Source organism: Lethenteron reissneri, chromosome 19 (assembly GCF_015708825.2).
Source record: "Lethenteron reissneri isolate LAM-NWPU_2019-01 chromosome 19, ASM1570882v1, whole genome shotgun sequence".
NCBI classification, from domain to species: Eukaryota; Metazoa; Chordata; class Hyperoartia; order Petromyzontiformes; family Petromyzontidae; genus Lethenteron; species Lethenteron reissneri.
In genome coordinates, this window is record NC_083797.1 from 6,084,652 (window position 1) to 6,112,002 (window position 27,351).

Consider the following 27,351-nt stretch of genomic DNA (forward strand, 5'->3'; position numbering starts at 1 on the left):
ATAAGCCCGCTTCGGAAAGACATCGGTAAATATGCAGCTGCATATGACATAAAGCCAGCCATGATGCTGGAAATAAATTCATATTATTCAAAAAGGTGAAAGTATTCAATACATATGTCAAGCACTTTAATTTTCCATGTGCAGCATTTTAATGAAAAGCTTTCCAGTACTTTCATAGGGGCTATCACTTGTACACAGCATGTTAAACAGTGCAGTGCAAGTCTTTTTGCATATTTTAGGTTTTTTTTTGTGTATTTTAACTCACACATGCTGCTAATACATGCAAATGTTGAGCGCAAAAAGAATAAAATGTTAACATTATATATGGTTGAAATGGCAATTGTAAAGAAAAAAATCTTGCAAATATCCACACATTCCTATATGAATCATTTGGCCACATACTTGAAAACATTTTCTTTGTAGCTTACGTAAGACCGTTTCAGATTACATCTAGAAATATGATTGAGCTAAAGGATGAGAATGTACTGAGTGCTATAATCAGTATAGCATGATGAAGTCCACGTTTAAAGTGCAGTGTAATCAAATTTCAAACCATGTTTTCAGCTCCTCCCAAATAGAAAGCACCTAAACTGATCTAATCATCTCAATGTACAAATGACTCCATCACTAAACAAATTAAATTCAAACAAAGTTTCCAAGCAATTATCTCTCCAATATTCAGATTTGATTTTGCATTTTAATACGATAACATTTTGCACATCAGTTGCACCACTTCGCACGCCATCGACGTAACTATTACGGTAATTAATTTGTTTGTAATTTAATCATCACCAAATTTAGAAAAATGCATTTTCACGATAGCATTAAACGGCAACACCAGGCTTCCCCACGCTGCTACTACAGCGGCACTATGAGTTAGGGCTTGCCACTAATATGCAGCATTAATTTGGTAAGTGCTTTAATTTCCAAGGTACTCTCAATGTCAGATTGGAAAGAAGCCGCTTGTTTTCACTGTGACTCTCCACCACTCCTTGGCACAATGTAGTTTAACTGTGACTCCCTTTGGAAAATATATGAATCCGCTATCATCACATGACTGTAGCGTCTTAGTCCGTATCTTGATAATAAAAACAATTTCTCGTGGATATAACATGTCCCCTTATTATATTACCTATATCACACCATTATCTCCACCTGATTTGACAGCTTAGCAAGGTGAGATTTTACGGGGTGGATGGGGCAAATTTTCCTGATTCTATTCTTTTCCCCCCCTGCACTGCATGCTTAGTTGAGATCCCAAGGGGAATCCATGTTTTTACTAGAGGGGGGTGAATTTATCTCTTTGCACCGTGGTGGCGAGATGTTAACTACCTCACCATGCACACAGGAGGTCGTATGTTCGATTCCGACCCTGACGCCTGTTGTATATTTGCAGTGTACGTGTTCTCCCCGTGGTTGTGTGGCATTTTTCTCCGGGTCCTCCGGTTTTTCCCTCCACATCTAGAATTGAGATGCGTTTAGACTATTTGGCTGCTTTAAATTTCCACGCGATAAGCCACTTTGTTGAGCTATCATTCGTGGTCAGGTCACTTCTCAAAAAAGCAACGTAGTTCAGTGGGCCTTACCTGCTAAAATAAAAAATGGTTTATGGTTTTGAGTTTATTGGAAGACTCATTGGGAATAGCAAAGGTTGGGGCTGGCTGGATGGTGGTCAGGAAATGAAAGTGCAGCAATGAATGTTTTGGAATCTCTCTCACTACAGACCTGCCAGGGGCGGTTCCTCTCGGCGCTCCAGTTTCCTCCCACAAGAAGCCAGACACTCAGTGGTAGAATTGGGCAAATGTCACAATGCGGCAGGACCATCCGTAAAAAAAGAGTCTTGAGACTCAGCGAGGCCTCCCAAGGTAAAATGCCTTATTTAAAAGTGAATCGAACACGTTCAGGAAATATCAGCCGCAATGTGTCCAATTATATTTTAACCCACGCCACTGAAAATTGACGGATCGTACCCTGCAACTTATGTTGATGATATAACCTTTGAATACACGGGAGCGCACAAACAGTACGCTAAGTACGGAGTCATTAACCAACACTTTCGTAGAATAGCATAATTACAGCATAGCAGAAACCTTATCTCCTATCCATGATGAATTGGGGGAGGGTGTTCGGAACTTCAAAGATCCTATCTGTAACCTAACCAATAACCAACGGGAACCATTGGCCATTGGAGCACACCCAACTTCCACAGCGTGGCTACGCCTCTGATCTTTTAATCAATGTTTGCCCGAACAAGAACCTGACCTTCGCAGCAGTCATTCCACAGGCGCAGATCTATCCGTGGGATGGCGTCGCAGCTGACGTATCCGTGCGGGAACTCGGCCACGGTGAAGACATCTCGCTGGAGCCTGGTGATGTTGTCTCCGTTGTCGCAGAGAACGCGTGCCAGCGACGCCTGCTTGATCTGGGTCAGCTGCGCTGGCGTGAACACTCCGGGGCTCTCGTACCAAAATCTACGCCGTCGCCATCGGACGACGGGCGTGATGGGGTGGAACCAACGAAAGAATCGACGATGATGTACGTTATGAGACCTCCTTTACCAGTGGCAAAATATAGTGATAGGTTTTTACCCTTTCAACTGGTACAAAACTGACACCTTTATACAAGGCATCATGTTTGCAATAACCACAACACAAGCAGTCAAAATGCAAACAAAAATAAACAACTCTGATAATGATATGCACTCTCCTTTTGGCGTCATCTGGTCCAACACCAATGGAGACTAGGCTCTAAGAAAAGCTGTCTCGGGTGTGGACCAATCAACTTCAAGGACAGTGAATATCATTATCAGAGTTGTTTTTTTTTGTTTGAATTTTGACTGCTTGTTTTGTGGTTATTGCAAACATGATGCCTTGTATAAAGGTGTGAGTTTTTGTACCAGTTGAAAGGGTAAAAACCTACCACTAGATGATGTACGTGTCCACGTCGATTTGATATTAACGTGCCAAAGGTCGATACATAGCTGCTGTTTCACTTCATACATCTCTTTTGTTGTCGATTTATGAAATAAGATGACAAATGTTACCCTACGTGTTGAAATGTTTCCAGTTTTAACTCACGGGTGCGTGCATTAAATGTACGTATGCAACTTCTTTCGCACCGCACGTAGTCAACCGTTCTAATCGGAGGTGCGAAATGCTCTAATTACAGTTGTCGTTTGCAATTAACTTCAAATTATTTTGCTGTGCCGGATTTTCTGCTTGGCTATTCTCGCAGCTGAGTAAATCACGGGGTTGGGGGGGGGGGCAGCAGTAACATGGTGACTCGCACACTGCACTATGAACCTCGTGACCCCAGTGTCGGGTGAAATCTGAACAGCAATGGGGAAGTAGGTTCAAACAACCCTCCCTCCCCACACCTCCTTGACTTACAGAGTGTGGGGAGAAAATCATCCAGCAGAATCTAATTATTTAATTACGTTTAATAATTTTGCAAGCTGATGTTCAGAAAAGCTTAGTGTGGCTGTGATAAAACATGAAAGGGCAATATCCATTAATGATTAAATAACCTAGTTGCCTGGTTTAAATGTGGCTCTTAAACATGCTGATGAACATCACAAGATGTGGTCACAATTCTGAAGAATGGATATATATATAATCGCGAACATGCACATTTAAAAAGGAAACATACACAGCATTTTGTGGAAATTTCAATTGTGCCTACCTTTTTTGAGTGTTCGTTTGGCCATTGCAATAAAAAATAAATCCAATTGAGACGAAAAATGTAACCCAGACCAAATGCATGAAACATGTAGAAGCACAACTCTGCTCTGCATCTCCACGCATAAAGGAAGATATTCAGTCCATCACCCTGTTGACTCTCCAGACCAACATTATCCAGTGGCCCTCGTTTGCACATGTAAAACTCTGAAGCGGTTTCGACCTTCTGGCTCTCGCCAGCAGAGCCAGGCCAGGAAAGTAAACAGGCTGGGACTACGCATTCATTTTATTTATACATGACCGAATTTCTGCTTCTACAAGTTTTCACCAACGACGCTTCTAAACCGACATACAACCCCGCAAAGGGTCTGCATTGAAACATTCAAGCTTGCGAAGGCAGCGTTGGCGCCGGGCTGACGGATCACCTCCGCCGGTATCTGCGAGCGGGTCGCTCATCACCTGTCTCCGTCGCGGAGTCGGCTGAACTGGGTGAGGAAGAGGCACATGAGGGAGGGCCCCACGCGCGTGCTGGGGATGATGTCTTCGGCGATGAGGGCAGGCCACAGGTCGATGTTGAGAGGGGTGCCGTACAGCCTGACGACAAGGCAAAGCCACAACGGGGCAAGTCGAGTGACAATTTTTTGTGGGAAGTCGCGCGGAGCTCTCGAAATGTAACGCTCAACAGACAACCGCGCAGAGTCCACGGAGCCCCCCTACTGCGTGTCAAAGCCGTCAAGAGCATTCAGAGGGGATTGTGTTCGGATAGTTTTGGCACGTGGGTTTGGCCCACAGAGGAAAGTGTAGTTCTATTTATAATCTATTGGGGTTTTCTTTTTTTTACACTGCTTTGTAGATGTGATATTAAATTCGCCAGAGTTTCTTTATTTATTCAAGGGTATATTATGGTGTGAGTATTGATAGTGGACTTTTTAACAGCTTTTCTGCAGTTTCTCAGTAAAAATGAATTCACACAACAATAGGCGTAATTCCCTCTTTGCTATTAATATTTCCAATTCTGTCACCTATTTAAATCCAGACTAATGAGTTATTTCATCTACACTGCACGACTGATTAGAGTGAAACCTTTCTTGACTTTGACGGTATACTTCGTATATATACACACCACATTTATTAAGGTTTACATTAATATTACTTCGACCATATCATAAAAAATTTAACCCCTTTACAGCTGCAAAGGTAAAGGTGAAGCAATTCTTAATCGCTTGCTAACGCCAATACTGATGGAAGGGCCTCTAACAAACGAAGCTCTAGAAGGTATTTATATCCTGAATTTAAAACAAGTAAATATAAAAGTCAAATCACTTTAACGCTCTTACCCCTTTCCCGTTCGGAGATGTTTGCAAGTTGCAGGGTGGGTCCCGTTTACCTCTGAATCTCGGAATGCACAATCGGCCCAAGATTGATTTTCTTTACAGAGAACTGTAGTGACACGACCGCACTCTATGATAGCTGCTGCCAAACTGTGCCACACACCCTCCTGTATGGCCTTGTCGGAGCCATGGTACAAGATAAAGTTATTTCACTTTAGTTTTTCTTCCGATTCCATTTTGATGATGTACATGTACATCATCATGAACATGTACATCATCAAAACGAAACCGGAAGAAAAACTGATGACGTACGTGTACGCCCTCGGAGCGGGAAATGGTTAAAATTATTGATATCATCAACAAAGCTCCTACCTTCTCAATTTCTCTCGAACGTCTGGATTTTTTATTTCATTCCTGAGATCCTCGAAGTCGGCCGCCGCGGTGAGGTTGCAGAAGACGCGGAAGTCGTTGTAGGGCGGGATGGCGTGGTCCCGTCCGCGCTGGATGTTCATGGCGGCCAGGTCGAGCGCCACCGTGTGCGCCATGTGAAACAACTTCTCCGTCAGCTCCAGGTTCAGCAGCTCGGCCGGCACCCGCATCTTGCCGGCGACGCCAAACAGACCGCGGAGCAGCGGGTCGATGCCGCCCTCGTTCACCACGCGGTACGGCGAGAAGAACGCCTGGCGCAGCGACAGGTGGCCCTCGGGAATGGGCTGGAAGTTCTCGTTGAGGCGGTGCAGCACGGGATTGATGAGCGTGTGGCCGAAGCGGAAGGCGGCCGTGGCAAACGAGTTGAAGATGCCTCCGTTGACGTTGGGGTCGTATCCCCGGTAGTCGCCCATTCTCTTCATGCCGACGTCCCCCAGGATCTTGGGCAGCCAGTGCGCGTAGGTGATGTGCTGCATCTGGGCACCCACGATCTTGCGCGCCTCGTGGTAGATGGTGTCGCCGTCCCAGTGCGGGTTGAGCCGCAGCAGCTCGGTGGCGATGCGGTTGTGCTCTCGGAGCCAGAGCGTGTGCAGCGCGGTGAGGGCCACCTGCTCGTTGGCTCGCTGGTCGCCCGCCAGGAAGCAAGGGATGGGGCTCTCGCGCTCGTCCCTCATGCACTCCGTGGGCGGCCCGGTGGCGAAGGGCAGCAGGGATTTCCCCGAGCGCTGGATGACGCCCTGCTTGAGCAAACCGCGCTGGCTGGCCAGGTCGCGCACCTCCGCCGACTCGCGCTCCGTGCTGCCGTACACGTTGGACGCGTCGATGTACGACGTCAGCTGGTTGATCTGCTCACGCGGGAACACCGAGTTCATGAGCAGCGACGTCATGCCGCTGCCGCACACGGGGCTCGAGCGGATGAAGAACATGCAGCGGGCGCCGCCGCCGCGGACGCGCGGGTCGTCGGGCGGCACGGCGATGGGGAAGCACGGCGGGTCGTCGGTGCACGCCTCGGAGCACGGCCGCCCGTCCGAGAAGCGCGCCTGGCTCAGCGCCGCCACCGTGAGGTCCATGTCGTGGTCCAGGAACTGGCCCCACTGCATGAGCAGGTGCGAGTAGCGGTCGTCGGGCGTCACCGTCTCGGTGCCCACCAGGGTGGTGGAGATGACGCGCGGGAGGGGCAGCACGTGGCCGTTGTGCAGGGCCGCCCCGCCGAGGCCGCGGGGCGCGCTGAAGCCGTTCTCGTAGACGGGCTTGAGGAGGCGCTCGAACGCCGTGAGCGAGGCGCCCCACATGGGGTGCTGCAGGTTGTTGCAGGTGCCGTCCTGCGTGCGGTAGCGCTGGTGGAAGCAGATGTCGGAGCAGTTGGGCACGTGACGGTGGGCCGTGCAGCCCGACAGGTTGGCGATGAGGTCGAGGTAGTAGGGAGACACCAGGTTGTTGTAGTGGTAGTTGTAGGCTGCACAACGCGGAGAGTTCACGGTAAGAGATGCGGCTTTCGTTGTTGTTTCATCCGCAGGGAGATGCTCGTGCGTTTTAAAAGGTCAAAAGGGAAAAGGTTAGAGCGCCTGGAATTGCTTGCTCAAGTCGCTTCTGGCGTAATACGTAACACCTTGTTTTGTCCTCGCAAACAATGTACCGTGGCCATAACAGGTAAAGCTACAACCCTGAAAATGCCTGCTCACACTACTGATGGCCAATTAATGAAGCTGCCACGTGAATCAAACGTGGGCAGGTTGTTTAACGCGTAGGCTTTTGAGACCAATATTTTTCATAATAAAGGCTTTTGGGTTCTATCACGTAAGTATAAATGCGTCGTAACCCTCCACCACCCGACACATCCAATTAGTAAGGGATTTGTCACGTAAACAAAACGTCAATTAGTTACTACTTCAGCCCACCGGTGTGTTGGAGAGTAAATACACAACATTTACAATTTGAGTAGAACGACGTTTCGCTGGTAATTACATCCAGCATCGTTGGGCAATTTGCCAGAATAGTGAAGCCATCCTCCTTCTTCCGGTCCTAAATAGTGCAAGATGACGTCATCACTGAACCCATCAGGTGAAGTTTCCTACCACTGCAGCACATGGGCAGTTATACATTTGTACGTTTGTTCACGTGACGACATTATTCGTTGCCTTTGGCGGGCGGAGGAGAGTTTACGATACGCATTTTACTTGAGCAATCCGAATCAAAAATCACTCATAACATTCTTCGCGAAATCCCTACATGTTAATCGTTTAGGATTCTTACGATTCAATGTAAATGTCAGAGGCTCAAACGGCCAAACCAAAGCATATTTCCTAAGTACCCGAAGCGTGGCAGGGATTTAATGCCCCAGGTTATCCTGCACAACTCTCTCGTCAAAGTGTGTCCTTGCAGAGTGCGCCTCGATAAATCCGAGTGCCAAGACGACTTCTACTGCTGATCTTGGCTCCATGCAGGAGCACGCCTGTACTTGACAGCTGACAATCCATCTATAAGGTCGCACTCGTTACACGCAAAGTGCTTGCCACAAATGAACCACGATACCTTGCTGATCTCGTCAGGGAGCAGAAACCATCACGCGAATTCCGGTCATCCTCACAGCGGCTTTTGGCTGGCCATCAAATAAAGACTGGTCACCACATTGCGCGCCTTCAGAGGCCGTCTGGAATGCTCTTCCTCCAGATATTAGGAAGCCACTGGAACCATGCACTTTTAAGTCATGTAGATTGAAAACCCATTTCTTTAGAACAGCTTTATGTATTTAGTTGGTTGTCCTTCCCCCGCACCTCCCATGGGTTGGCTACGTATGGTGTGAAGGACGTTCAACATACATACAACTCCGTAAAAGACACAACGAATGATGACGACGAGGCAACAGAAAGAAAGCGAGGCAGCCAAACAACCTTTCATTATGGCTTTTCTAGACCTACTGGTGTTCCAGGACACTTGTTCAGCCAATACGTTCACAGGCTCTGCCGAGAAGTAACATCTGCCGGCAGCCACACTCTCTTAGCGTCCCTCTGCCCCCTCCACTCCTCCGCAGCACTAGCAATTACTGTAAGAAATTGCCTTAGAAATCCCACCTCACCTATTACATTGACCTTGCGCGTCCCCCCAATAGCACACGTAATGGATAAAACGCAAGGGCCGATCCAGTGCTAATGCACTCGCTTCCGCGCCCAAGATTCATCGCCGGCAAGCAGGACCGGGCCTCTCCGGTGTTGCCCGGTGTGTCGCCGTGTCACCACGCAGCAGCTCCCAGAGCTCCCAGAGCTGCTGCGTCACACCTCTTGCGGGTTCTCATGCAGCAGCAGCAGCAAAAAAAAATGTTAATTGTGTGGACACTTGGCTCAGCCCTTGCTGTGCCGTGTACGTGCCGAGCGTTGGGGGCCCCCCTATTCTCAATTGGGGGGGGGGGTGCACAATGACGCATTTGTGCCAGCGGTGAGGTTTTTGCTGGAAATAGCCGCGGTTGTTAAAAGAAAAAAGAACTCTCGGCGCAGCTTTCTTCTGCGCAGGGAAATTACTGGAGCACAAGGGGAATTTCTACTGCTGCACGCGAGGGAAAGTCTTCCGAGCGAGTTACGCGCGATCCCATTTAGTTACGCAGACATAATACGCGTCTTTAATATAAATTATGGACGATGCGCGCACGTGTGTGTAACGGTTAGCGCACTGGACTTAAAATCTAGAGGTCTCGCGGTGCGACAATATGGAGGGGTACAACCACAGTCAGTTGATCGGCAAGTCGCGTGCGGTGGGTTAAAGTGTGGGTACTGTCACCTCTTCCAAGATATCTGGGCGGCATGAAAGAGTAGATCAATATCCTGCCACGGGCATCTCTAGAAGTCACTCACGTGGAGGCCCTTCTGCCAACTGCGGCGTGAGCAAGAAATCACAGGGCTGCATCTTCGACTTTCCAATAAAAAAACATTGTTAATTGGTGGCAGTTTCGATAATGCTAAATGGATTTAACAAAATATGGCTTGAATTTTTTTTTTAAGATACACACACAAACTATAGTGAGTAAACACCTATATATAAAAAAAAAACTAATTTTTAATATTATAATTTTTATACTGGATTTGTAAGTTAGTGCTGCCCGTATTACAGTGACTTAGGTTTGGTTGAATTATGCAAAGGTGGAGCTATCATGTGCCTGAGGCACTCGAATGCAGGCCAACTAAGCGCTCTGTATGAGGCAGTACAGCAAGTAGATGTATGATAGGCCTCCAAATTGGAGTGTTCTATTGTTTGTGCGAGTGCTTTCTCTGGCTAGGGAACCACCTTTTATACCCAATAACAATCAAGGAATTGGCTGAGACCCAGCGAGGCTAAATAATTATTATCATCATCACAATCACAACGAGTATTATTACACGATTGCCTTCTATCTGAAGAGCAGTTCAGAGTCATCCCGCTGACAGGGACTGCCGATTTGAACAGCGAGCAGCGTTCAAGGCCAACATATACCTGTGCCATTCATGTCCACCTTGAGGCCACCGCGGACGTGCTCCTGAATGATCTGCAGGGTCCTCTCGAAGATCTCTCCGGCGCGGGCTCGCTCCACCGTGAAAGGGTCCCGCGGGTAGCGGAACAAAGCCAGCAGGTCATTGGGAGTCCGAGGATTCCTGAGCGGCAGAGAGACGTGCCGCGCGGGAGACTTAACGAATCCAGTGGCCAAATAGACCCTGGCCACCTCCAACATTGATTTTAATTACGCTCGACTCCTGAAACCTTTCATTCGGCACAGCCTGGCTTTTCCTTGAATTGGATTTTTTGTACAGCTTTCTTTTCATTTTGCTTTAACCTTTGAATGGTTGGCATTTCTCATGCATGCTAAATGAAATTAAATCTCTTTAGGATTTTTTTTTCTCCCTTTTGCCGGATGAGAAAAAAAAACAAAAAACTTTTAACAATGCATATCTATACATTTATATGCATACTTTATTTTACTGTGCGATGCAAAAATGGAATTTAATAGTGGTGGTTTCCTACACTTGAATGATTAAATCTCCAAAAGGCAAAATAATTCTTGCATAAAAAAAATGTTCTTACTTTATTTGTCAAAAACAGCCACTGAACATGCACCGATAAACACAATTTACAATGGCCTTCCCATGCCCGGCTGACTGGTGAACATGCCTATTTTGCATTAATAGGATGTATTTCTTGCACCAACATTTTAAAGGAGCAATAAAAACAGATGCAACTCCGTTTCTCAATACTACGCGTGTAAAAGAAAAAACGCGAAACAATTGGGATAAGATACTGTGCTCACCTGTCAAAGAGTTCTCTGCGGGTGGAATTGATGGCACTATCAACGCTAAAAATTGCTTCTTGTATGGATGATTCGACGAAAGAGTCTCCCGTGCGATTCCCCTCGGGGACTAAGCAGGAAAAACAGCACAAATATTTATTATTGTAAAACTGCCAAACAGCCTTTGCTTTAAACTTAGCCTGAGAACGAGAGGAAAACGAAAGGTTATCACGACAGGCGTGTCGGTATTGTACAACTCACTTTTCCTGCCACCGCAAGACACAAACCTACATACCCTTATTGTTTACGTAAGTACTTAATTACATGTTTCGTGATTACTGCAACATGTCTAACACACGTGTAGCTGTCACACGTTGAAGACCCAAGCAACATTTCTGTCATATGCAGAACAGGTGGAAGAGTGCCGCCCCCCCGATTGTGTGGACCACTTGAAGCGATATCAGAGGTAACTCTGCGATATCCACTTACGTGGGCCATTCTCAATAAAGGGGTTCTCTGCTCTGTGAGAGATCCGAATCAATACTTCATCTCATTACACGCTGTTGACAGCACAATCGGTACAAAGTTGGGTTAAGATGACCAAGCATTTCTTTGTTAAAGCGTCGCAACAGTAAACGACTGGGACTTCTCCATTACAGCAAATTCTTTCAATGTTTCATGAATAAAATAAGAACCCAGGCGATCGGTATTGCTGATCTGCAGCACTGTGCTTTGCCCCAGAGATCCGCAAGCTTTACCCTTCAGAGGCATGGACTGCAGGCTTAATTACACACGTGCCGCAGAGCTGTATATCACACACAATGCTTTAATTCCACGTCTGGTTACAAGCGTAGACCTTTTGGTCGCCCACCAGACACCGTAAACGTGTGATCTTTATCTGTATCAGCAGAGGACAGGGAGAGAATTAAGGACAGGGGAGGAAAAAAAATAGTGCTTAGCCGCCAAAGCACCACATGCAGCATGTCGGATAGTGTTAGCGATGCTCGACTGCATGCCCATTCAAAGAGCCATTATTCTCCGGAAAAAAAACACACACAGGAATATGCGCCACGCTCATTAAAGCTGTACCAAACCGACTTTAAAAAAAAAAAAAAAACTTCTTAAATGTTGCTACGTGATTTTACATGTGAAGGTACATTTATTTATGGCGTGCTTGGGAAACCTCAATGCAATCCTTCACGTTGACAATTCAATAATGGCTGCTTCAGTTCTTTATTTAAAAAATTAAAGGCAGCTAACAGCAACCCCAATACACCTGCAGGCAAAACTCATCATTGTGGCCATACACATATATATATTTCCCTCATATATCCTTAATGTAAAAGCATTTTTCAATCAATGTACCTATCCTGTTTCGGCGTGCTGTTTATAATTTCTTGAATCCGCATTTATACACTCGCTGCTTCGAGAACTTTACAATGGCTTAACTCGATTGAGCTAAGTTTTTTTTTTAATGGGGAAAAATGCTTAATATTGCAATGTCGGTTTTACCACGAGGACAAAAATGCCAAAAATATCACGATTAAGCAATAGGTGTTTCTGCCTTCGTTCATACACACGGGGGGTGAGAGGTGGAGCATAATGCATGATAGACACATTACACATTCTATTCATCGTTTGAAATCTCTACAAAGCTTAACGTTGACTGTGTTGTGACCCCCCTCCCCCCCCAAGAGTTTGTGCACGTCCCCCCCCCTTTAAACAAGGTCAAGTGACAGCGTCGTGTGGGGTCATGCTCTCACGTGGGAAAAGGGGAGAGTAGCAGGGTGAGGTGCCACTTGTGGGGACCAGGTGGCTCAATGGCAAAGCGAGTAGCTCCCAATCGAAAAACTTACGGGTTCGAATCCTGTTTGAGGGTTGATTCAGACCACCATCCGTCCCTCTGGGAATCTATAAAACGAGTACCACTTTTTTTGGTTCTTTCGGTAAAGTCACGTAGAAGGGAATTTTTTTTTAATATATATTTTTATTATTTTATTATTTCCCTTCTACCTGACTTTACCGAAAGAACCAAGAATATGAATCCTTGCAGTCATGAAAGCTTTAAATAAAAATTTGAGTACCACTTTGTAGAGAATTTAACAGTGGTCCCCGCTTTCGGAATACGGACGTTCCAACGCTGTCTCAGAACTATAATGAATAAGACACGAGCCGGTGCAACAGTGCTCACTTGGAGCACAAAAACCGCTTCGACTTTCAATTGGAGATGGGATGGGAGGTGGGCAGGGGACGGGCGGTGTGTGTGGGGGGGGGGGGGTGCCCAGCGTCACCGTGTACGGTGAGCAGCATGTTGGTGGAGGCGTGGCCGATGCTGTTGCGTGCGATGCACTCGTAGCGGCCCTGGTCGGCGGGTCCCACGTCCCGGATGGTGAGGAAGCCCTCGGCCGTCAGGTGGAACTTCCCGCTCTCCGTCAGCTGCACCCCGTCCTTGGCCACGGGGAGGTTTTGGATCAGAGCAACGTTGCATAAGTTACCGATCTTTAGAACCGCTTTGTGCGTCGTGTTTTTTCTTCTTGGTTCTTTCGGTAAAGTCACGTAGAAGGGAAGTAATAAAATAATAAAAATAAAACATAAAAAAATAATTCTCACGACGTTTCGGCCACAACGCAAGCAGCCGTCCTCAGGCTTGCGTTGTGGCCAAAACGTCGTGAGAATAATTTTATTATGTTTTATTTTTATTATTTTATTACTTCCCTTCTACGTGACTTTACCGAAAGAACCAAGAAGATGAATCCCTGCAGTCACGAAAGCTTTAAAGCGTCGTGTTTTGTTTGTCCTTCCCCCGCACCTCCGATTAGCACGGTTGGCTACGCGAGGTGCAAAAGAAGTTCAACATACATACACTGTAAAAACCCGGCTTCGTGCACGACCGCACGGCAGAGGAGATGTTGTACAGCAGTGTACGCAGACGAGCAAGAAGACCAGTTGTTGGTCAGTGGGGAAGGTACAGACGCAGCCCTCAAATGTTTTGCTCATGATACTGCCGGCTGAAGGGTCTTCACGAAAGGAAGCCCTAGCCACTCTCGAGGGTATTTCCATCTTCTCGTTCATATTTCGCCAGGAAGCAGTACCCACACTTAACCCCACCAAACGCGATCTGCCAATAAACACCGTGGTGGTGGTTGTGGTGGTGTACCCCATTTTATATTGCTGGGGGTGGACTAGGGGCAGGGAGATTGAAGAAACTTGCCCCATCGTTTGAACTGCCACGCATCGAACCGACGGCGACCGCTGGATTGCAAGCCCACCGTGCTGACCGTGATGCCACCGTGGCGGCGCGTAAAGTGGCGACAGACGCCCCCAACGTTCAACCGTTATCGCATCCGTCTCGCGACGAAACCAACAGCGGGGGTTAATATCTCTGAACGGAAAGTGCCCGGCGGTTGCGGGTGACGACGATTTTACTTTGCTCCACGTGATGATCGGCGTGGGCTCCCCCTGGGCGCTGCACAGGATCTGCACGTCTCTGCCGGCCACCGAGGCCACGTCCGTGGGGGAGGTGGTGAACACCGGGGTGACTGCAACACACGCGAGCATTCACGGCGAGCGGCTTGCTACGACGAGCGCGCATGCCGGCGTCGATTACGTCAACGAAATGGGTGACGAAAAATACAATAAACCGAGTGCATTTATTCTGTTTAAGCAAACGACGACTGAGTGGAGTGAAAACAATTATAATCATCATGAAAGCGTGAAGATGAATACCGTTGCCCACCGAAGACAAAACGCACGACTGACTAATAGCTGCAGTGCTTCACGTGTTGATTAGCACTGCAGCTTGTAGTCAGTTGGCTACGCACAGTGCGAAAGAAGTTCAACATACATATTACATACATACATACATCGAGTGAAGTGAAGAAAACCAAACGTGTTAATTGGTTATGGAGGTAAGTAAAAAAAAAATTATTGTACCGCGGTCATGGATTGGCCGCACTGATCATAATAGCTGGGAAGGGAAATTTCACACCTCTCACACCAATATTGAATAACTAAGACTGGACTCGAAATGAAGCCGCTTTTGTCGACAAAAAAAAAACAAATGCCCGAAATAAACAATGTTGACAGAATCAACATTGGCATACGTGCGAGTGGGTGTGTGGTTAAGCCCCCTTGGTAAGACCGAGGCCTGCCCTGACCCCTACACCTCCACACCTCGATGGTACCCCCCCATCTCCCAGAGGAGCTGGCTGTCAAGGAAGAACCGAAAACAAACCGCTGTGGTGTGGTGCGTGTGTGGCGTACATGGTAATGCGCTTCGGACAGGATAATATCGCATGCTAATATTCAGATGTTTCAGACAGAGCTTTTTTGTGTTCCCAGCGCTCCATCCAACTCAAGTCAAAGGAGGCAAATGATGATGAATACGCACCTCAGAGGCACACCAAGTGATACAAGGAAAATACTTAATGCATGTGTAGTGACATTGAATGAGTCACTGTAGCGCGTGGCGCTGGGAGATTAGTAGACAATGGGATTGGGGGTAGCAGCCCGTTCTACCAGTTGGACCCGTGGGCCAAGCCCGGAGCCTTCTGGGGGATCTAGAAGGGGGCGTAGCCGAGGGCGGAGCCTGGCCACGCTGGGGAGGATAAAAGGACGAGCTCCGACCCACAGTCGGGGCTGCTGCCATCGGGAATGGAACTCGTCATGCTGCTGTCATTGTGGTCTTTGCCTCTTCAAGCTGTGGGTCTGGAAACATGTTGGATGTCCCGACCTGGCATGGAGTTATCCCCCTATGGCTGTTAAAGCCGAAATAAGCAAGAGAGATAACGCTTGCTACTAGTGTCTCTGAATTAGTACACGACACATGTTATGCATACCAAATTCGTATTTTTTTTCTTATTTGCAAAGTAAAATTATAATGATGCATGGTTACAATTTTCCACACGTATATAAAAAAAGCATCTGCTGGCCTTTGTCAAGACATTGCTGGACAAAGACCTCCCCAAGAGGCGAAGTCATCGGTGGTTGTACGACCATGCTTCACCATTCTGGTCCCGTACAGGTTAGTGAAAATGGGTAGCCCAGGACCTGTTCATCAGATACCACTCACGACCGATGTTAGCCATGGCCGTGAATCGGACATAGGTCACTTGGTTCACAGTCAGTGCGCTAACCAATGCGCCAACGCTCTTCCCCCCATTGCCACATGTGTAAACAATTAATATTATTTAAACAAGACTGTATGAAAAGCGCTTTTTAAGAAGTGACCTGGCCACAAATGATAGTGCAACGAAGCGGTTTATCATGTGGAAATGTATCGCAGCCAAATACTCTAAAAGCATGTTTCTAAATGTGGAGGGAAAAACCGGAGGACCCGGAGAAAAATCCACGCGACCACGGGGAGGACATGTAAACTCCACATATACAGGAGCCAGAGCCGGGATAGAACCCAACGACCTCCTGTCTACCAGGCGAGGTAGTTAACATCTCACCACCAAAATCGAAAAACGCATTATGGCCACAAACCAGTGAAAGATGTCAAGCCACAGACGAAGGATCCCTAGCATGGCCAGCAGGCAGAGCACAACCCAGTGGGTGTGGGGGGGGGCATGGAATCTGTTTGTAGGAGAGGGGGGGGTTGTGTCAGCCACGCGAGGCCCCACCTCTCTGCTGCACGGTGAGCTGCACGGCGTGGCGCTTCACGCCCACCACGTTCACCGCCTGGCACTCGTACTGGCCCTGGTCGTGCAGGCCGACGCGCGAGATGCGCAGGGAGCCCGACGCCAGCACCGCGTGGCGCCGGTCGTTGGGCAGAGGGCCCCCTGTGAAGACGAGCGGCGCGTCACGTTCGTTCGGCCGACACCAGCTAGCGTCCACCTCGGTGGTTGCCTTTCGCTTATCCCCCCCCCCCCCCTTTGTTTCGGTAACAAAGGTTAAAAGGGGGCAGCCCTCCTCGGATTGCTCGCGCGCACCTCTGCTGGTGGAAGGGCCTCCACTAATCATCAGAATATTTGTTCATACTGGAGGAATCCGATAAGCTCTGAAGCTTTTTTTCACAGATGCCGCGTGGGCGCGGGTCAGAATGTTCCAACGACAAATAATAGGAGTGCAAAGTATAGGAAAGATAAACAAATCACTTCAATCAAATATACAAATACAACTAAACTATGTTTTATCTTACCAGGTGAAGCCAATGAGGCATTCACTTGTTTTTCAGAAACGACCTGGCCAAAAATGATAGGTCAACAAAGTGGATGAAAAACCCGGAGGACCCGGAGAAAAATCCACGCGACCACGGGGAGAACACGCAAACTCCAAATAATACAGGCGTCAGAGTCGGGGTCGAACTCATAACCGCCTGTATACCAGGCGAGGTAGTTAACATCGCGCGCGCCGTGACGCCCCCTCCGAGCGAGCGGTGTGGATGGGCACCTGCTCGGGTCCAGGCCAGGACGGGCCGAGGCCTTCCCTCGGCCTCGCAGTGGAAGTCCACGGTGTGTCCCTCCACCACCTGCTGGTTCTGAGGAGTCACGGTGAACTCGGGGGCAGCTGCACATAGCAATCACAATCATCATTATCATCGTCATCGTCATTATCAATCATTATCATCAGAGATTGAAAACTCACTTGTTTACGTGTTTAGTTTGTTTGTTCTTTCCCTGCCACACCTCCGAGTAGCACGGTATGAGCGAAAGAAGTTCAACTTACATACATACATCATTATCAATCATTATCATCACCATATTCACAACGTGCCACACTCAAGTGGAACAGAATCCCGGAATCGCCCACGAAATTAAGATGCGCAAATTGTACGAAGCATTGTGCATTGGTGTACATGTGGACTTAGAATTGCAAAACGTTTGCAAGGCAACCAATAGCATTGCTTACACTGGTATGTGTAATACAATGGACACGTACGACAACTCATGTATAACAAGCTGAGCTCTATTCCGTCTCTCATATTCATGAAAGTAAGTTTTAGTCCATCAGCCGATTGCCTTTAAAAACAGATCTAATCAAGCAGCACTTGTTTAAAAACTCCGGACTGGTTTTGACCTTCTAGATCTAATAAGCAGAGTGAGGCTTGCTAAACAAATTCTGCTGGAATATAAGATGGCATTGGCAAGAGCGGTCTTGCAATACTTTTGCAAAATAATTACATCGTCACATGCCTGAGATATCGCAAGTATTGTCAGAACCAGATAATGTATTTATACTAGAGGAATCCAATGAGCTATAAAGTTCTTTTTCACATTCGTCCAGCAGAAAAGGTTTGCTAAAGGTGACATTCGCCCTTCATGAACATTCTCCACGGAGAGAAGCTGCGTGGTTAAACACGTAGCCTTTTGCAACCAATAACATCCAAAATAGAGGTGTTTCGGGTGAGATCGAGTATATATAAATGTGTCATTAAACCCACTGCAGCCAATTCGTTCTCTCTCTATGTATCTCTGTGATATCTGTCTCTACTTATATGTCTGTCTATATGTCTCTGGTTCTGTGTTTGATCTCTCTCTCAAATTTAGCATTCTCAGGAAGAACGTAATCAACCAGGTAGGGTGTTGACTGTTATGTTATCTGACTCTCTGTTGTATTACATTACATTTCTAAGTATACTAGATTTGTGTTTTTATTTCATTTATACCTGATGATGATTGCTTGTGTTGCAATCGAAACGTCGTATGCTAGTATTACATTTATTATTTTATCTTTATACGTGACTTTACCGAAAGAACCAAAGAATAAACAAAACATGGCAATTGCTTACAAGTTCAGCACACCGGTGTGCTGGAGAGTAAACCCACGACATTCGCAATTTAAGTATGACGTCTAGCTGGTGATTACAACCAGCATCATCAGGCGACAGCCAGAAGAAGACCCGCAGCTCGCCGTGCCCCTCGTTACCCTGCACGATGATGAAAGCCGTGGACTGAATGGCGTCCTGGTTGTTGTCGGCGTGGCACGTGTACTGCCCGCCGTCGGCCTCTGCTACGCTCTCGATGAACAGCCCCCCCGAGGGCGTGATGGCGAAGCGCGGGTCGGAGGGCAGCAGGCCGCCGTCCCCGCGCGTCCACGTGATGCGAGGCTGCGGGTGCCCCGTCGCGCTGCACTCCAGCGTCACGCTCTCACCGACCAGCACCTCCGTGTTTTGGGGCTGGATGACGAAGCTGGGTCGCGCTGCACCCACACAAGACACGACCCTCGTTTCGTTTTGGGCGCCGCAGTCTGGCGAGATGTGAAATATACTCTTAGTTTTTTCGGTAAAGTCACGTAGGTAAAAAATGAAATTAAAATTAATAAAAATAAAATAATATATTTTATTAAAAAATGAAATTAATAAAAAATAAAATAATATTTTTATTAATTTTAATTTCGTTTTTTACCTACGTGACTTTACCGAAAAAACTAAGAGTGTGAATCCTTGCAGTCATGAAAGCTTCAAATCTAGAAGAGATGTGAAATGCCTCGCCGGGTACGCAGGAGGTCGTGGGTTCGATCCGAACCCTGACACCTGCTGTATATTTGGAGTTTGCATGTTCCTCTCCCCGTGGTCGTGTGGATTGTTCTCCGGGTCCTCCGTTTATTCCCTCCACATTTAGAATCAATGTGTGCATTCAGAGTATTTGGCTGCACTAAATTTCCACGTGATAAGCCGCTTTGTTGAACTGTCATTTTTGGCCAGGTCGCTTCTGAAAAAGAGCAACACAGGCTCAGTGAGCCTTAGCTGGTAATATACAAAAAAAGTTTTGTTTAGTTTCATGTCGGGCCGGGCCGACTACCGCGGGGGTGGTGCCAAGGAGCGCCTGCCACCGCTGGTTCTGCAACCCACATTTGGATTGAGCACGAGGTCTCAGAGAGGCCACGTGCAAAATCCTGATGTAGAGTGGAGAGAAAACCGGGGGGACAATGCCCAGCGTCCATCACGAATGCGTGAATCGCAGACCTCCACGGATGAACCTCCCCCTTCTCAATATATCCCAAAAGCAATGGTCTGTATTAAACCGGAATGTGGCTATTTCCTAAACGAATGGACATTTGAGAATAGCCCACAGGAGTGAAAATGTGGTCACCGGTCTCAAGTTATAGACCGAAAAGCAATGTCGCTGCCTGCTTGCATTGTTCACCGGCAGTCGAGCCACTCCTGAAGATGTCCATTGGCTCACTCGCTAAACTCCACACGAACTTAGCAAACGTTGTTCATCAACTAACCACCATACGAAGGAAGAAGAATACGGTTGGGTAACTGCTGCTACCCATGCCCTCCCCTTTGCTTGTCCTGCCCAAACAATCTTGGCAAATTTGAAGAGTTACTCACTGGGGATTGAGCCTGTTTTCAAACGTGAGTGCGTTTTTGTACACATGACCAAGAACTATTTTCTTGCATGCACATTGGATGGCAAGGATGCTATCTGATTCTTTGTTTCATACAGTCTATAGTTTAGAGCTAGGCAATGCGATTATTTGCGGAATTTTGTCGTCTTCTTTCGTATGGATTGATAGCAGCAGGTGAAAGATGTAATTTTGGATTGGTTATCTACTAAAAAAAAATAATTCAGTGACTACCGATTATCGTTTCCATTACTCAACGAACCGAATAACATGAAAATAGTTACTCTTTGGTTCTTTCGGTAAAGTCACGTAGGTATAAAATAAAATACATGCTCTCCCACCTGATGACGGACGCTTGTGTTGCGCCCAAAACGTCGTGATTTATTATATTTTATACCTACGTGACTTTACCAAAAGAACCAAAGAGTATGGATTCCTGCAGTCACGAAAGCTTCAAATTAAGAATGAAAATAGTCATCACGAAGAGTCTCACCTGTCCCCATGTGCACTGCTGGACAGGAGATTTAGGGGGCAGGGCTTGGTGGCATCGTCAACCCACATCAGCCCACATCACACCCTGGGCGTGGCATTTCGGGGTTTCTTAATCTCCGAGACACAGGATTATTTGTTTGTTTGCTTAAGCGGCGCCCAAGTAATAAACCACGTGAAAAGTAGTCAATTACGATGTTTAGGCAATTAATCGACTCCATCGATGAATTGTCAGGGAAACTCCAGATGCCCGTAGATTCACTCACAATTGCATGAATGCACTTGCGCAGGGGTTAAAAGGAAACAAACCACACACGCATTTTACACTTGGCGCAGACCCTCACCGGCTACACCGAAGTATCGCAACAGCACCTCCTGAGTCTTCACCTCCCCTGCAAGGTTCTTGGCCATGCACTGGTAGACTCCCTGATCCGACTCCTGGGTGTCCTTTATCATGAGGGTGCCGTCTTCCAGCAGATTCATCCGTTCCATAGACATGTCGATCTCATCACTGCTCAGCCACGGCAAAAAAGAAAACGAGGGAAAAGGCTAAGAAAGTGTCCTCGCCGTTTCACATTAGCGAGCGCCTCTATAGCAGCCGTCCTCAATCCATGGGTGGCACTTCCCTGGTAGGGCATGAAAGCCAGAGGTCGCAACCGGGTACCCGATACCCGTACCCTACCCGATACTCGGCTACCCGTACCCAGCCAGGTACGGGTACCCGTTTGCGACCCTGGTGCGGCCGGGTACGGGTAGGCCGCGAGTCACTGGTGAGTAACCGTTTGTCACTCATTTCGGGTAGGGTACGGGTACGGGTAGGGAACAGGTACCCGTACCCGGGCGGGTACGGGTACCCATTTGCGACCCTGGTGCGGCCGGGTACGGGTACGTGTAAGGAATCAAAACCCGTTTGCGACCTCTGATGAAAGCCCTTCAGGGAGTTATTTGGCTGCCGTAGATTTCCACACTGATAAGCCACTTGGTTGAGCTATCATTTGTGGCCAAGTCGCTTCTGTAAAAGAGCTACGTAGCTCAGTGGGCCTTACCTGGTAAAATAAATAAAAACATTACTTGAGTAAGGTGGTGCTGGCTGTGGCATGCATACCTACCATGCAACGGAATATACTAATGAAGGGCTAAGTAGCCTCTTATTGGATAATGGTGTGTCACAACATTGCATAATATGCTCGATCAAGGCGCGTATGGAGTTTATTGTTGGACCATCCCAATACTTTTAATTATGTATGCAGACAGTGCCACCCTTGAATGTAATGCAATTTCTAAACTTTTGAACAAAGACCCGCGGCAGCTGTCACAGTTTTAAATTCTAACGTACGGTGTTTTTTTTTTCCTTTTGTGCCTTAGCCAAAATTGCCTCCAGCAAATAACTGTGCGCAGAGGGTGTCTCCTTCCACAAGTTAACAGCTACTTTCCAAGAACGGTTTGCTATTTTCGTTCAAGCTAAGGCAGCGGGCGTTAGGGGACGTTTAATATTCAACGATAATAAAAAAAATAGTGGACGGGAGGGGGTGGAGGGGATGGACTTTTGGAATACCACTCCATGGATGGGCACGAGGTAGTCACTGCCCCAGGTGACTTTCAATAACGACAGGCTCACTCGGCACCGTTTGTGCTACTTTATTTTGCGGTTCTGTTTGGGTGCATTCTCCAACCACCCCCCCCTCCTAAAAATACCACATTTCACAAACGTTGCCCCCTATGTGAGTAGCAGGGCAGTGAGCCCGACCACCTTCCCCTGCCCCATAGGGAAACCTGGCCTCGGGCTTGTCGTCCACGAAAACATCTGTGCCCCCGTCCCTCCTTCCCCCGCTGCCACTCGTGCTCCATACCGGGCTCTTTTATCAAATAGATATGATCAGTGAGCTCGTTCGAAACGTTTTTTGGAAAAGCGATGACAACCGGTGGCCCAGATTAAGAGCGAAAGTGGCAGCCAAAGGAGAGAGAGCACGCCGGAGAAAAGTCCATCGCAAGTTTGATCGACGCGTGCGAGCTGCTCATTCAGGCCAAGAGGTTTTTAAGTGGAGTGAGTGGAATGTGTGGGATGGGGGAGGGTAGGGGAGGATGGGACGGCTGTCACAAAATATGCCTGCAGTATGCACAACTTCATTGAAGTGGACAATAAGGAGAGCCATCTCAAGCACTGCTGAATTTTCTAACTTTTCCTATTTTCATTTGTCGTACGTGTGCCGAACTTATTTCGCACTGTATGTAGCCAACCGTGCGAATCGGAGGTGCGGGGAAAGGACGTTTGTTGTGCATATTGTCCATGCCACATTGTTTTTGAACATCACATTTAGTTGGCAATCAGTTCCTTTGTAATGATCTCAACTACACATTTTATTCTGGTGCCACGAGATGTAGTGCATGGTAGGCACCGTGTAAATAAATCATGATGACGACGATGGTCAGGGCAGTATGCACTGCACGCTGTACATGTGGGTAATTCCTGGACAATACCCGTGCTAATCAATGGCCGGTGCACAGTGCAGGCATTAATGTTTCAGTGCACCATGCAGCGTTGCACTTCTATGAGTTCCGAATACCTCGTTTACAGTAAATCTAATTTAAAAGTAAATTACTTAAGCGAGCTTTTTAATTAGAGTGAATAAATGAATTGTAATAAGCGTTTTGAAATATTAATTTGGTTAGCATTGTGCATTCTTTTTTTTACCAGACTTGAAAACTGATGAAACGTTGCTTTCAAGTTTTTTTTTCTTCTTCCATCAAAGAAGATGAAACGATGGAAACGTTTAAATTTTTTCTAAAACATGCTGTTGGAAAGGGGGCGTGCACCGGATTTAATGGAAAGCCTCTTTGTTCTCGTATAATAATAGCCATAAATATATCCGCGGGTATTTAAGATAATGGACCTAGATAATGGCTTGAACAAAGCACTATAAATCCTTTGAATAGTTTCGCTAATACTGCTACCAACCAATGCAATGTGACCTTCCAGTTAGGTTTTGGCCCTTCCATTCTTACCCCCCCCCCCACACCAACCTCCATCTATTGCTCACAAAGTTGTGTCAGTAAAAAGAAGTTCTCTGCCAAGAATGCACTCGTGCACAACGCACACATGGAAAACGTTACCGGCCCGTGTCTGTCTGCACAAGGTTATTCATAGCTGCCTGCATGGAACTGCGACATCTGCACGGGGGAAGGGGGGGGGGTTACACAGCAAAGGGGGTGCACGGAGTCGCGTGGACACTGACTTGTTGTGGAGCCAGATGATGTCGGGCTTGGGATTTCCTTCCGCTCGGCAGGTGAAATAGACGACGTTGCCCAGAGTGACGTCGACATTCTGAGGCTCAGATGTGATCCGTGGACGTTCTGAGAGGGAACAGATTTACAACATACACGGACGCAGTGTGCTATGCACTCTGACAGGGGAAATGCCACTTGAGATTTTAATTCCAATAATGATAATAAATGTTTATAGAATCATCAGTTCATTTAGACTGGAAGTTGTTTTTTTATTCCATTGGTATTGAAAATCGCTTTCCAAATTACATTTCACATATATTTATTAGCTTAACTTACCTGCCGATACATTTAAGACATTTAATTCTACGCGTGTATATTTTGAGAAGTAACCTAGCCATTACATACGTATTCATTCACACTGCATTGTACTGGGACCAAAATGAAAAAGGAGACCTCAGCACCATCCTCATGACACAACCCAATAGCAAGCTTATATGTGCAGAGCAGAGAGAGTGAAGAGGTGACACATTCCTCAACATTGACGTACAGCATTTTTTTCCCGTCATAAACCAGAGGTAACAATAAGTGTTGTGACATCCTCTCGGGCTGTTCTCCACTACCAGCTGAATTCCATGAAAAGTATCTCCCCCTTGTAACAGACGTGTGAAGAATAAGAAGACAGACGAATCGCTGCCTTTGGAATTGAAAGCCTTCTGGAGAATTCTTAATATGTTCGTATAAAGAGCATGCAACTGGAGCGAGGAAGCTCCGCACATAATAAATTGTAGATAAAGAATCAAAGCTGCGGTGTGTCTGATACCGTACAGGAAACTGCGACATTTTAGACATGTGACCAGAATGAATGGTGACCGGCTACACGGGAATGGTGACGGAGGTGAACACTGGGTAAGGGGGAAGACCGCGATTCGACCGGACGTCAAACATCAAACACTGGGCGGGATGAAAGATGTCCCAGTTGAAAGACGCAGCGACGGGCAGAGAGAAGTGGAAAAGCACTCACTACGAGGAGATATCGATTAAGCAAATAGGCCGTGCCCCAATGTATCAAAACACCTAGGGACTGGCAGAAGACGAATGCACGTGTCAAGGATGAGCAGGATTTGCTCGAAGCAAAATTCCCACGTGGGGGGGGGGGGGGGGGGCGGATGGGGAGGGGACTTTGGGGACGAGGTGGGGGGTACGAGGGGGGATGAGGGGGGTGGGGGGGATGAGGGGGGTGTGGGGGGGACGAGGGGGGTGGGGGGGGATGAGGGGGGTGGGGGGGATGAGGGGGGGTGTGGGGGGGACGAGGGAGGTGGGGGGTACGAGGGGGGATGAGGGGGGACGAGGGGGGGTGGGGGGGATGAGGGGGGTGGGGGGGATGAGGGGGGGTGTGGGGGGGACGAGGGGGGTGGGGGGGGATGAGGGGGGGTGGGGGGACAAGGGGGGGGGCATGGGGGACGGGGTGGGGGGGGGACGAGGGAGGGTGGGGGGGACGAGGGGGGGTGGGGGGGGAAGAGGGGGTGTGGGGGATGAGGGGGGGTGGGGGGGTGGATGGGGAGGGGTGGGTGGATGGGGAGGGGTGGGGGGATGAGGGAGGGTGGGGGGACGAGGGGGGGGGCATGGGGGATGGAGTGGGGGGGGACGAGGGGGGAGGGGAAAGGGGGGTGGGGGGGACGAGGGGGGGTGGGGGGGGACGAGGGGGGGGGGACATGTGGGAGCGGGTGGGGGGGGGCGAGGGGTGGGGGAGACGAGGGGGGGGGACGAGGGGGGTGGGGGGGGACGAGGGGGGGGACATGTGGGAGGGGGTGTGGGGGGGGACGAGGTGGGGGGGGGGCGACATTTCACACCGTGGTGGGGGCCGGCGCAGTTGAGCTCCTCGGCAGTGATGGAGGCGAGCGAGCGTCCCTGCAGGCGGCGCGGGAACTCGCAGGTGGCGGCCGCCTGCGTGGCGCCGTGATAGGCGTACTCGCGCAGCAGCTCCATGAGCCAGAGCAGCTCGCAGTCGCAGATGAGCACGTTCGAGTCGAGCCTCCTGCACCGCCGCCGCCGTCGCCCGAAAGAACACGCAACGGGCAAGGGGCAATGGCAATCAAAAGTCAAGAGATGGGATAGGGGAGACAGCAGCATCACCACCCGCCCCCCCCCCCCCCCAATCAAGGTTAATTCACCTCCGCTGTCATTAATTGCTGTTAATTATAATGAGACGCCGCGAATGTCGAGGCGTCGTGTTTCCGTGCGGCGCAAAGAGGTCGTGCCACTTCCTCGGTTTGATGTGCGTCAAGTGAAATTTGCTTTCGAAAAGTCTAGTGTGTGTGTCTTTACGCTCGTAGACAAGAGCAAACATAGCAAGCGGGCAAGTGCATCGTACAGAAATAATAAATACGAGCGCAAATATACGTGCCTAGTCGACTCGGTCACACGCAATAATATACGAATAATTCTAAGTCACAACTCAACTCCGTACTCGATATTTACACATAAGTACATGTGTATGGTGAGTTGTGGCATGGTCATTATCACGATACACGACCATCCCAACAACCCAGTCGATAAAATATCTGGACATACACAGATACTGCAATTGCTGTTTGTTGTTGTCCGCTTGATATTTTGTGTCTCTGCACTTTCGATAAGCAATTGTTCTTATATATAAAAAAAAAACATGCACCATACCAGTGGGAAACGGAACTTAAGTAATTCGTAATTGATATCTAACTGGTACACATATTAGTCACAGGCTTCGCCTAAAAAAAAGTAACTGCTGCACTGCTTCAAACATCACTCGGAAGACAAATTTGACACAAGCGGTGATGAATAATGTAGCCCGCGTGTGTATTTCTGGTCTTCGCAGGTGCTCGCTTACGGGCCTTGCCCCGCGGTACACTAATGAAAGGAGTGAAGAATTGAAATTGAGAAGGGGTCGAAGGTAAGGTCGCATTCACCTCCAAAGTCATCGGGTAATGAAGCGCAACTTGTTGGATGACGGGCAAGGCCAACGCTGTCTCATCACGCACCGCATATGTTTAAAAAAAATGAAAATAATAGCAGCTGAACTTGGGTCTAACACCGAGACGTGTTTTGCTGAATTTTTAAGCTATTTTTGGTGGCGTAGTCCTGAATAAGGATATAAGAATAGGTTTGAACCTTTCTGGCAATAAAACAGGTGCTTGCGTCCGTGGATGGAATTCCTTTCCAGCTCAGACCCCACTTGCTTTCCCATCGCCACATATATAATAACCTCTTGTTGTAACTGCTTTCTCGCTGGTTCAGCAGTTCCACTGCTGGATTATATTTTTTCCGCCTGAGGACGACCGCTTGTGTTGCGATCGAAACATCGTCGTGATTTATTTTATTTTATACCTACGTGACTTTACCGAAAGAACCTATGAGTAATAAAACCTTTTTGCAAGGAATCTTGTTTGCATTAACCACACGTACTTTGTGGTGAACATGCAAAAAAAATCATGCTCTAATAATATATTCATTGTCTTTGAAACTTGATTGCTCCACACCAGACAGAAAGTTGGCAAGTCATATCCCATGATGTAGCTTCTCACCCCGAGCTATAAATGCCCTGATGGTAGCATTATCTTTGTGCTGTGTGCCTTTTGGCGTCCTCTGGTCTAACACTGTTTGAGACGAGGCTCGAAAGAAA

At 47.9% G+C, this 27,351-nt stretch overlaps 1 protein-coding gene across 2 annotated transcripts in view; it reads right to left on the reverse strand.

Moving 5' to 3' along the window:
* The window catches only part of LOC133344202 (peroxidasin homolog), a 65,158-nt gene that overhangs the window by 8,227 nt on the left and 29,580 nt on the right, over positions 1 to 27,351 (reverse strand). For both annotated transcript variants that reach the window (XM_061554243.1, XM_061554242.1), the window contains 13 exons: positions 25,544 to 25,728; positions 23,702 to 23,819; positions 20,813 to 20,979; positions 18,555 to 18,827; positions 17,079 to 17,195; positions 16,310 to 16,468; positions 14,112 to 14,224; positions 12,977 to 13,133; positions 10,707 to 10,815; positions 9,899 to 10,056; positions 5,381 to 6,893; positions 4,137 to 4,271; positions 2,263 to 2,471 (listed from right to left, as the gene is read on the reverse strand). In XM_061554243.1, coding sequence (XP_061410227.1) covers positions 2,263 to 2,471; positions 4,137 to 4,271; positions 5,381 to 6,893; positions 9,899 to 10,056; positions 10,707 to 10,815; positions 12,977 to 13,133; positions 14,112 to 14,224; positions 16,310 to 16,468; positions 17,079 to 17,195; positions 18,555 to 18,827; positions 20,813 to 20,979; positions 23,702 to 23,819; positions 25,544 to 25,728 — 3,413 coding nt within the window. The remainder of the gene's footprint in view (positions 1 to 2,262; positions 2,472 to 4,136; positions 4,272 to 5,380; positions 6,894 to 9,898; positions 10,057 to 10,706; positions 10,816 to 12,976; positions 13,134 to 14,111; positions 14,225 to 16,309; positions 16,469 to 17,078; positions 17,196 to 18,554; positions 18,828 to 20,812; positions 20,980 to 23,701; positions 23,820 to 25,543; positions 25,729 to 27,351) is intronic.